Source organism: Seriola aureovittata, chromosome 10 (genome assembly GCF_021018895.1).
Source record: "Seriola aureovittata isolate HTS-2021-v1 ecotype China chromosome 10, ASM2101889v1, whole genome shotgun sequence".
Classification (NCBI taxonomy): domain Eukaryota; kingdom Metazoa; phylum Chordata; class Actinopteri; order Carangiformes; family Carangidae; genus Seriola; species Seriola aureovittata.
In genome coordinates this window covers 27519832-27531374 of record NC_079373.1, presented here as the reverse complement: position 1 = coordinate 27531374, position 11543 = coordinate 27519832, and the positions used below count along the sequence as shown (strand labels likewise).

General features: G+C 44.0%; 2 protein-coding genes across 3 annotated transcripts in view; one reads left to right on the top strand and one right to left on the bottom strand.

Annotated features, from left to right (window-relative positions):
- LOC130175869 (L-fucose kinase) overlaps nt 1-3385 on the bottom strand; it is a 14802-nt gene extending 11417 nt beyond the window's left edge. Inside the window, exons 1-5 of the mRNA XM_056386482.1 lie at nt 2000-3385; nt 1306-1457; nt 495-545; nt 285-410; nt 80-152 (exon numbers count right to left, since the gene is read on the bottom strand). Of these exons, the coding sequence (XP_056242457.1) occupies nt 80-152; nt 285-410; nt 495-545; nt 1306-1457; nt 2000-2099 (502 nt within the window). The 5' untranslated portion in view covers nt 2100-3385. The remainder of the gene's footprint in view (nt 1-79; nt 153-284; nt 411-494; nt 546-1305; nt 1458-1999) is intronic.
- Nucleotides 3386-3771: 386 nt separating this feature from the next.
- On the top strand, nt 3772-10763 carry sh3gl3b (SH3-domain GRB2-like 3b). 2 transcript variants are annotated; one of them, XM_056386484.1, is made up of 10 exons: nt 3772-4072; nt 4922-4990; nt 5113-5185; nt 5657-5800; nt 6343-6476; nt 6790-6948; nt 7430-7533; nt 7954-8078; nt 8167-8220; nt 8710-10763. In XM_056386484.1, exons 2-10 carry the CDS (start codon nt 4940-4942, stop codon nt 8919-8921), a joined length of 1056 nt encoding a protein of 351 aa, XP_056242459.1. In that variant the 5' UTR covers nt 3772-4072; nt 4922-4939; the 3' UTR covers nt 8922-10763. The 2 variants fall into 2 exon arrangements, with proteins under 2 accessions (XP_056242459.1, XP_056242458.1); XM_056386483.1 differs by having other exon boundaries at nt 3772-4308.
- Nucleotides 10764-11543: the final 780 nt, after the last annotated feature.

Here is an 11543-nt window from a genome sequence, read left to right as displayed (position 1 = left end):
TGATTCAGTCAGAGTATTATAAGTGTTAATCTGTGCAGTAACAGTTAGTTAGTTAGTTAGTTAGTTAGTTAATACTAACCAAAGTCTGGAGGGATGGTGAGGATCATGTCGGTGCTGCAGACCCAGACACCAGGAGGAGAACCGGGACAGACCTGAGTCAAAAACACAAAACCAACAGTAAAGTGACGTGGCCCAACAAACACACCTGTGCTGCAGGTCTGACTGTGTGATAGAACATAAGATGTGCAGCTCTCTGTGTGAAGAGTGATGAAGACTAAACAGACCTGGGTACTGAGGCAGTCCAGCAGCAGGTCCAGACAGCAGACCGGAGCCAGGACCCTCCGGTCCGGTCTCTCTGGAGGCAGCCAGCAGAACGCTCTGCTGCAGGAGCTCCAGGGAAAGTCCCGCCCCTGCAGCAACAACAAACAGCTGTGAGCACCAGGAAGTACAAACAAAAACATCTGTAGAACAAAACATACAACAGCTGGACTCACTGTGTGGAGGATGAGGATGTGAGCGTCATCCAGGACGTCGGCTGTCACCACCTGAAGATACAGAAAAGGAAACGTTCTTTGAACCATCACGTACAGATGTGAGCTTCAGGTGGTCTGATTATCGATTATTGATAAGACACGAGTTTAAACTCCCGAAGATCAAATTCTTTATTAATCTACATCTCAGACACACAACGATAATGTCTCGTACAGGATTACAATCAGGAGACGTGGTTAGAAAAGTAGTTAAATCTCGTATTTCTGTCCATGAACCCAAACAGGTCTTTACCAAAGAGAGAGACTGAGGCAACTTTAAACACCTGGATAAGCACATTTAGAGACTAATTCTAGTTTAAATGGAAACTAATTGATAATTATTAAATTATAATAAAATAAAAGTGACAACAAGGTACTTCCGGACTCTACAAATGACAGCACGTTTCATTTTCCATTTTTTCCACAGAATATTTGATTATTTTCAAAAACTTTCAAGACCTTGTTTTTTTTTTCTCAAATTCACAACCTTTCATTATGACGTGTAATTAAGATTATTGTTATTTTATTGAGATTAACAGAGAAAAGTTTTATTTTTCACTGATTCAACTGTTTCTAATATCACAGATCAAACCAGATTAACCAGTCTAACCAGTACAGCCCAGTCTAACCAGTACGGCCCAGTCTAACCAGTACAGCCCAGTCTAACCAGTACAGCCCAGTCTAACCAGTACAGCCCAGTCTAACCATTACGGCCCAGTCTAACCATTACGGCCCAGTCTAACCATTACGGCCCAGTCTAACCAGTGTCACTCACAGTGTGTCCGGCCCTGTTGCTCAGGTGTTCAGCAGCGACCAGCAGAGCGTTCAGCGTCGCCCCCCCACTGCCCAGCGGCTCCTGGCGGTCCCGCACTGTCAAAACCAACGCACCCTCCCACAGAGAGCCACGCTGCTGCCGCAACTCCAGCTCTGACACACACACACACACACACACACACACACTTCATTCATTTTATGTTTTTTAGGTGATCTTAATGTCAATTAAATATTATTTTAAATAATAATAATAACATTTTTATGCTCACGAGCTTTCTGGCCTGTCCCTCTGTGTGATTGTTCTAATTCAGCAGGACTTTTAATTTGTAAAATGTATGAAAACTGTTAAGGTTTCTTTTTTTTTTCTTCTTTTTTACAGTGAACTAAATGTTGTTAAAATGTTTGATTTGATTTTATTGCAAAAAAAAAAGACATTTCCTTGCCAGAAATGTCAGCCATCTTGGAAATTGTGGCCACCTTGATTATTTTAGTGGCTAACTTGTTTTACCAAAATAATTCCAGGAGGATTTGTCCCCAGTTTAGTGCTTGTACCAGTATCCGACAGTCTCCCCTGATATCTGCGGTTATCTGCTGTGGTAAATAGTGAAACCCCTCTCCGTCCATCAGCGCCACCTTCAGGCCGGTCGGCGTAACTGCAGAGGACGAAGATCGTAGAATGAGCGGATGATCCTCACCTCTCTGGAAGGAGTAGACGCTGTCTTTGTGCTGGCAGGTGAGGACCACCACCGTCCACCTGAACCCGCCGCCGCTGCTGCTGCTGCTGCTGCCGGACATCTTCTCTCCCGGCGGCTCACTGCTGGAGAAAACGTGCTGACGTCAAACTGAACACGGCAGCTACACCCGGGGGCTGTTTGAACGTTAGCAAGAATAACTACGACGACACGGATCCCCGCCGACAGCAGACTCGGACGGGAGGCAGCGCGGAGGTAAACCGAGCGGACCCCCGTCAGTTTAACCTGCTGCCCGACGATAAATGACCAGTAATGTAAAACTTCAGAAAGACGTTGTTGCCCGTTTCCTGTTTGTTCCACCGTTTAGCTTAGTTATGACCTCGCGGGATGCCGTAGGCTGAAACCGGTTGCGTTTCATTCCTACCTTTGGACCTCTGGAGGAGGCGGTTAATTAACCGTCAAATAACACTGTTGTTGAGCGGTAGCAAAAATATTTCTCAAGAGTTTCTGTAACTGTTGATTAAAGTCAAACGACTGAAACCGAATGTTAAATACCACAGAGGAGAGTTTTAGTTTTACCTTAATAATATACAGCTAATGAGTTAAATAAAGGTGTGTGATCTCTGTCCCGGAACGTCCCGGGGGGGCGGAGCCTGGATCTAAACAGGAGTACTCAGATAGAAGTAACGATGTCACACAGTAGAAATACTGTTACACTTAAAAGTCTTACATTCAAAAAGTATTTGCACCAAAATATACTGAAAGTATTCATTATGCAGGATGTAAAGTTTCTAAATAATGTAAAGTTTCTAAATAATGTTATTGGTATTGTAATTATTATTAACCAACCATGTTTCTATGTTTCACACAGTATCTCCATATATTCTCTAAGGTAAAACTAACGACGTTTTTCACCGTTGACGTCACCATGGTTACTTGAACCGCTAAGAAAAGTCATAGTGCACCATTCCCGATTTAGCAGCACGTGCTGATGTAAATACTGTCAGGGTTTTCTCAAAGCTGCGGGACTAGCTACCGGCCGAAAGATAAGATATAAGAACAATATGTAGGATTGTAATATAATAACAGCTGGAGGATAGAGGACCGGAAGGAGAGAGAGGCACACAGCCTGGCGCTTTCTTATAGTATTTCTGATTATTTTTAATCCACTCGTTTTTACATTTTACTCATCTTTTGTTCCATATTCCTGCCTGTTTATTCAGAAAACCCTGTTTTATTGTTTTCTTTTGGTTTTCATAAGTGCCATACAAGCAAACTTTATTATGGTGACCTGCCCTAGAGTGTGTTCACCTACACCTGTGGTGTATACACGTATTCATATCCAGCTGTTTAATCAGTATATGATGTACTTTTTCTATTGTACCGCAATGACAATAAATCTAAAAGTGATCTTAAAAATACAGCACAGTTCACATCTGATCCTTGCAGATTTTATTATTACTAAACTTCAGCTGTTGAAAAATGTTTCCAGGAAGGCAGTGGGTTAATTATATCTGAGGAAGAATGGACAACAATATGGGGGCACCTGTGGAAGTGTACCAGCTCAGAAATGGAGGGAGTTTGGCTGGAAGACCCGGTAAAGTATTTTATTTCACCTTGTGAGAAATCTGTGATAATAATCTTCCTGTTTGCTGGAAAAAGTGTAAATTAATTGCAAACTATAACAATATTTTCTGGGACAGTCCTTCATCAGAGACTACCGGAGAAAGAAACACAAAACATTTTAAAAAGTGAAATCCTTCTAGAAATTAAGATGATATATTTTGGATAACTCAATAATCATGATTCTTTTCCATCATCTTTTATTCTTTTCTATATATGGAAACTTTGTTAAAAGAAATCTGAGATCTGATATACAAACAGTATATGACATATATTCAGTTTGAAATCTGAGACACGTTGTATGGAAACGTCTGTTTGATGCTGAATGTAAATTTAAAAAAAGAAAAAGAAAATATATCCAGGTTGTAGTTCAGAGATTTCCGACTGTCGCCTGAAGGCAGCACAGTGTTCATTACTCCTGGACGGGCTGGGACCAAGCTGATCATAATAAAGGTAATAAACAGTGTTACAGTTGTAGTAAACTGGACCATAATAAATCATTTATAAGAAAACTTCAGACCACACGGAGCAGCTTCCGGTGGTGGGGGCGGCCCGGTGCCGTGACTCTCTGCGGGGGACGGAGCGTCTCACACGGGATGGAGGCTGTCGGTGTCCGGTGGCCGCTCTGCTGATCCCCGGTGAAGATGTCTGTCTCCGGGATGAAGAAGCAGCTCCACAAAGCCAGCCAGGTAACCGGGACCAACCGAGCCGAGCCGAGCCGAACCGAGCTGACCGAGGTTTTATGGAAGCTACGGGGGGAGGCAGGATTGATATCCGGGTGGTTTGTGTTCAGTTTGTGCTCCGTGGTTTTACTGCGACACAGGGCCTGCTGGTATCAGTATCGATCCATCACATCACTATTGATCCATCAGTTCATAAAAGACTGATGAAAAATGACAGTAATTAATTTATACCCGTGATCTTTGTCCGAATATTAATATTTATTGTGTGATATTTAATATTTAATATTAGCCTTGTGTTTACTATCACTCACCACTTCCAGTTCTACTAACTGTGACTGCTGCTGCTGCTGCCTTCACTACTATAACTACTTCCTCTGATACCCCTCCTCCTGCCCCCTCCTCCTCCTGCCCCCTCCTCCTGCCCCCTCCTCCTGCCCCCCTCCTGCCCCCTCCTCCTGCCCCCTCCTCCTCCTGCCCCCTCCTCCTGCCCCCTCCTCCTCCTGCCCCCTCCTCCTCCTGCCCCCTCCTCCTGCCCCCTCCTCCTCCTGCCCCCTCCTCCTCCTGCCCCCTCCTCCTCCTGCCCCCTCCTCCTCCTGCCCCCTCCTCCTCCTCCCTGCAGCTGCTGAACGAGAGGCTGATGGGAGCTGAGGGAACCAAGATGGACGAGGACTTCCTGAGGAAGGAGAAGGTAAAACTCTGCTGTGAGACGTGGTTCTGATCTGCTCTGAGCTGAGGGATAAACTGACGTCTCGTCTGTGTGTGTGTGTGTGTGTGTGTGTGTGTGTGTGTGTGTGTGTGTGTGTGTGTCAGAGTGTTGCAGTGATCCACTCTCTGCTGCTGGAGCTTCTGTCCAGAACCACAGAGTTCCTCCAGCCGAACCCAGGTACCAACACACACACACCTCAGCTGCTGTCACTGTACACACAGACTCCGACTGTGGCTTAATGTAACACACAGGCAGACCTCAGACAGACTGAGTCTAAATTCATCTGGTGCACAAAGCAGTGGCCGTGGTACAATGAATTCTGGGTAAATTAAGACTTTTTTGATAACAGATTTACAAGATAACAGATTTACAGGCTAACAGATTTATAGGCTAATAGATTTACAGGCTAACAGACTTACAGGCTAACAGATTTATAGGCTAACAGATTTACAGGCTAACAGGCTAACAGATTTACAGGCTAACAGATTTACAGGCTAACAGGCTAACAGATTTACAGGCTAACAGGCTAACAGATTTACAGGCTAACAGGCTAACAGATTTACAGCAACAACTAAAAACCATGGGTTCTGTATTGATCCTGCTGCTGGGCCTTCACTCAGCTGAGGAGGATATCTGTGTGTTTTACAGCATACAGAGCCAAACTGAGCATGCTCAACACCATGTCCAGGATCCGAGGGCAGGGGAGGTGCACGGGTTACCCGCAGACAGAGGGCATGCTGGGAGATTGTATGTCGCTGTACGGCGAGGAGCTCGGAGCTGCTTCTGAATTTGGTAGGAACACACAACTGATCCAGGATCAGTCATGCAGGGAGCACAGAGGCACGTTACACCGGGCGGCCTGACACATTTAAAACCTGGAAACCCGACAGAGCTGCCAGCTCAGTGTTACCTGCCGACAGCTGACGGGAAATCTGAAGTTTTACAGACTAGAGGAACATGGTCTGGGTGTAATTTTAGACTCTTTTAGTTTCATATCCCACATGAGCTGTGGAACAACTACCAACAAATATGAGAGGGGCGGACTGAGAGGACATTTTAAACTACGACTGAAAACACACCTGTTCATTTAGCTTGACAGAGCTGCCTGTCGGGCTGCGGCTCCTCGTCTGCTTTCCCATTAAGAAATAACCTGAAGTCTTGGTTGTTTCTCCATCAAACATCATAAATGACTCATGACTCGCATCATAAATGTGCTCTGTGTATCTGAGCAACAGTTTTTCAACCTAAAATCATTTTATTTGCTGTGGAGTGAAGAGGTTGAAGTTGTACTGACTCAGTTTCAGTGTTTGTTAAAGTGTTCTTCTTCTGTTCAGGTGGAGCTCTGTCTGGTGTGGGTGACGCTCTGCAGCAGGTCGGCCAGGCCAGGGACGCTCTGGACGTCAACGTCAAACGCACCTTCATCGACCCCCTGCAGGACCTCCACGACACGGAGCTGAAGGAGATCAGGGTGAGAGGTCGCACACCGCCATCACTGCAGGTGACGGGGTCAGTACAGAGAACGCTGACCTGCTGCTGTTGGTCCCATGTAAACAAAACTCATGTGTCCGACTTCTGTGACCTGAGACTCTGAGATTCAACAGGTATTTGAAGAAAATTTTATTTTGAAGTTGTAAAACCAACATCTTGAACAAACAGTGACGGTCACAGGCGACAGGGAATCAAACAGGAAGCAGAACCTGCTCCGATCAGAGTCTGAACCAAGAATGTTTGTTCCAACATCTTCAGCAGCTGTTTGTGTTTTTCTGCTTCTGTTTTTCCAGTTTCAGCTGAAGAAGCTGAACGGGCGTCGGCTGGACTTCGACTACAAGAAGAGACGAAAAGGGAAAGTCCCGGTGGGGGAGATGCGACAGGCCTGGGACAAGTTCATGACGTCCAAAGAGCTGGCGGAGAGGAGCATGTTCGTCCTGCTGCAGAACGATGTGAGTTTAACCCCGACAGAATGTATTTGGTGTGATTATAGTAATAATAAACTTTATTTATATAGTACATTTCTTTCCAAAGTTACAAAGAGCTTGACAGAAAGAAAAACAAACATCAAACATTCATAAAAGCTTTCTGATAAAAGCAGCTTTAAGAAGAGATCAGTCCCCTGAGCTGTGACGCTGAGAGACGACTGAAGAACGATTAGACGAGTAAAGAAGTTTGGTGGCGCCCCCCTCAGGCCAGACAAAGATAAGGCTTGAAAGACTCGTCCCTTCAGATGATTTTAAACTTTTAATTTTGAAGGTTTTCAGAGTGTGTGAATTGTTCCAAAACTAAAAAAAGGCAACCTCACCTTTTACAGCAGGCCGACGCCCACACCTGGCTACAGATACAGAGGAGTAAACATGAGGTGTCATTAACATTTAGTGATTAATGAATTAATGATTACGTCTCCCTCTCTGACGTGTCCTCCTGCAGATGGACCGGCTCAGTCGTCTGGCAGCTATGGTCGCAGCGCTGCTCGACTTCCACCGCAACGCCCACCGCATCCTGCAGGGTCTCCATGGCAACCTGCAGGCTAGGTAGGTGGGCCCCAGGTTCAGCAGCGCTCACATCTCTTTAGAGAGTATCGAGGCTGCGACACAGCGAACGTCATCAATTCTGCAGGTGTTCGGTCGTAAAACAACATTAGATTTTGGTGGCCAAAGGTCAAAGGTCAAGGTCAGTGTGACCTCACAAAACACTTTTTAGCACAGAAATTATGACAAAATTTTACACTAATGGTTCATGTTTTGTCTGACTCTGGAAAAACAGGATGTGACGTGAAACTAGTCAGATGACTTGGTCGAACCAACTGTTGTATAATTTACATCTCAGTCAACACAAAGTCTGTCTCTGTGCAAGCAGCTCCTGTTGTTGCACCTGTGTGAGTGAGTGAGTGAGTGAGTGAGTGAGTGAGGAAGTTACACCTGTATCTGTCTGACTGTACCTGTCGACAACAGGCTGACCGCTGCCAGCAACCGGCCGGGGCGACGGTTCAGACCCAAAAGGATCCGGGTCAGAAGCGAACACAATGGCAGCATCGGATTTTTCCACCAGCCGTCGATCACATCTGCAGCTGCCTCAGGTTGTTTTAGTCGTCGCTATTGATTATTGATTTCACTGTCACATGATGGATGATGTGTTTACCTGTGTGACTTTTTACCTTGTGACAGGAGAGCCGGTCACAGTGTTGCCATGCCGACCCGGCAGCCCCGTCTCCTGCTACGGTGAGAACATACAACACCTCCGTGTTCAGGGATGTTCCTCGCGTCATTTACAGTGAATCAGTCGAACAGATTATCATCATGTGTGACGGAGAAAACACCAAATCTTCTGCTCTGAGAAGCTGCAAACAGGAAACATTTGACTTTTGTGCTAATTAATAAAACTATTGTGGGATTTTCAAAATAGTTACTGATGAATTTCCTGTTGATCGATTGATTGTTGCAGCTTTAAACTGAAAATGTTTATTCCTCCGCACCAGCGACAGTCAGAGCGGCAGCCATTTTGTTTTTAGGTTGTTTTTATGTCGCAGTGACCTCAGACACGACCTTTTAGCCATAACTCAAAACTTCACAGCAATTATGACAAACTTTCACACCAGTGGTTCATATTCTATGACTCTGCCTCTTCTATCAGTAAACGGATGATGATAAACAGCCTCTCCTTCATTAAACATAATGGGTTCCCTCTCGCTCTCTTTCTCTCTCGCCCAGCGGACAGTAAGCTGGTCCTGGATCAGCCCTGTTGCCGGGCGATGTACTCCTTCCACTCGAACCACGAGGGCGAGCTGGGCTTCAGCGAGGGCGACCTCATCGTCCTCACCTGTCAGGTCGACGCCAACTGGTACGAGGGCTCGCTGGGCGGCCGGTCGGGACTCTTCCCCGTCAGCTACGTGGATGTGCTGGTGCCTCTGCCGTTACCGTGACGACTCATCAACCGCCCACTGACTCTATTAGACGCTGACAGATAATATGCAACTCCTCAGCTTCTTATTTGCACTTTTTCCACGAGCGAATCAGTTTGTTCTGAAGGAAGGACGGCCATAGTTTCTACTGTAGAGCACTTTAGTTCCAAGGGCCGGTTGCACAAAACACCTTAAGATTTCCACTTAATTTTGACACTTAATAATTAATGACTCCTCAGCCGAGGGAGTTACTTAAGGGTGTTGCACAGAATCTCTTAAAAGGTTTCCTTAGTTAAGGGAAAAACGTTCAGGCATTTGCAGCAGTGAAAGAGATTTTACAGCAGTAAAATTCTACTGTTTCCATGGAGACCGTTGATTTGCTGCCATTAGAACTTGTTGTTTTGAGGGGAGCTTCACCACGATGTTCAGCAGACGGTACACACTGATCTGTGGACATGAAACACCTCGACTACACCTGACGGGAAACGTCATGTGACATAAAACTACTGAACAATCGTTGAACTATGGAAAGTGGAAGGATCCAACTCTAGACGGTCGGACAAATAAAGTCAGAGGAGCCTTTACTTTTTTCCTTAGTTTGGTCACTAAGGGCTTTTGTGCAGCGGTTTCAGTGACTTTAAGTATAAGACTAAGATAAGGAGAAAACCTTAAATACTCAAGGAGAAAACTTAAGGGTGTTTTGTGCAACTGCTTTTATTTTAAGAAAAACTTAACTTCAAGGAAAATCTTAACTGAGGTGTTTTGTGCAGCTGGCTCCTGATCTCATGTCACAGGTGAACACACCAGCCACCAAAGAGAGGCTCCGTCCGTAAAGACCACATTTCTACACCTCAGCGTGTTTCCCTTTAAGACTTTTAGCTCCATTTCCTGCACAAAGCGAACAGCTCTTGCCTCTCGCACACTTAGAAAACACAGCCACATCAGCCTGATGCCATCTGCATTTTTAGAGCGATAGACAATAACGAATAGAAACTATCTGGGTAAGTTTACTGTAATGTTTAGATTCATGATGAGTGTAGATAAAAATACTGTTCAATAGGTTTAATTTACATCTAATTCTAAGAGTGCGGTGGGTGGTGGTGGTGTGCATTGTGATGCAGTTTTAGCAGAGTTGTTGTAACTTGTCGGCACTTTATCTGAAGCTTTATGAGACTCAGGTCAGGAAAATGTTCACTCTGTTCAAACGTGTGATTTCTTAGGAGACAGGGTCGCGCTCAGACGTGAGAGTGAACGTCTGACTCTGCAGGAAGGAGATGAAGACCATTTCCCAAAATGTCCAACTGGTCCTTTAAAGCACAGAGTGATGGAGACAGTGAGAGGAAACACACTGTAACAGACACCACTTCTTCTACACAGTGCACCACTTTAAGCTGAAACTACTGCTTTTGTATGTGAAGTAGGGAACTTACTGTTAAGACAAAATGTTGGACTTTTCCTTTAATAGAAAACTAGTGTGAAATCTATAGTTAGTAAAAAATGCACCACTACAGTTAATGTAAACCGCTGGAGCTGGAGTGGATCTTATGGTTTTACATGATAAACAATATAAGTCACATGAATGTAATGAAATAATTGGTGTGTGTGTGTGTGTGTGTGTGTGTGTGTGTGTGTGTGTGTGTGTGTGTGTGTGTGTGAATGGCAACAAACTGAAGCAGGAAGCAGAGAGAAGCCAGACGGTCTGTTAACCTGCCCCTCAGTCTCCGATGTAATAAATCTGACACTCCAGGAATGTATTGAACCCTCGCCCTCTGAGCACAGAGATATTTGTTGTATAAAGACCAGAATCACTCAGAATGTTTTTCAGAAATAATTTCTCTGCAGAATAAACACTTTCATGTCTGATTTCAGTTTTTCTTCACTCTGGAAAAACTTAATGTCCAGAACAGAGACGTGAAATACTTGGGTTTTATTTTGACAATACTTTTGACAGTAATATATATATACTGTATTTAATCAGGAAGTCACATTGAGATCCAGATCTCATTTACAAGTGAGACCTAAGAACAGAAAAATAAAATAAATAAAAAAATTAATATTAATAGTAGAAATAGAAATTTTCAGCGATTCAAATAAACATTAAGAAATGTATTCATACAAACAACTGGACATGTGTTTATACAACAGAGATCAAAGAGTACATTTAAAGATAGATTTAAGATACACAACCAAGGGGATTTGATTTTTTTGTTCACATCATCACCAGTAAAACAGACACAGCAGCTTATATCTGGGCCAGTGTGGTCAGGGCCAACAATTACACAATAACATATTTATATTTATTAAAAAAAATCAGCTGCATTCACACTTTAATGAGTCCTAGGAAACACATGCATTCAGTGAGCAGAGACACCAAAACACAAATGAGCTTAGTACATATATTAAAATTTTATTTGAACTTACTTTTTAGTTTACATGTAGTTTTGACGTGCACTTTGGTGGACAGTATGTCAGCTGTATGGTTCATTCCGTGAAAACTGTGAACATGAAATATCATTTTATTACTGTAACACAAACATTTAAAAAAAAAAAAGTTTTAACATAAAATGCTCTGACAGCGCAGTGTGTCAAACTGTGAGGATGTTCTGTCTTCTGGGTTTGTTACTCTATCTATCTATCTATCTA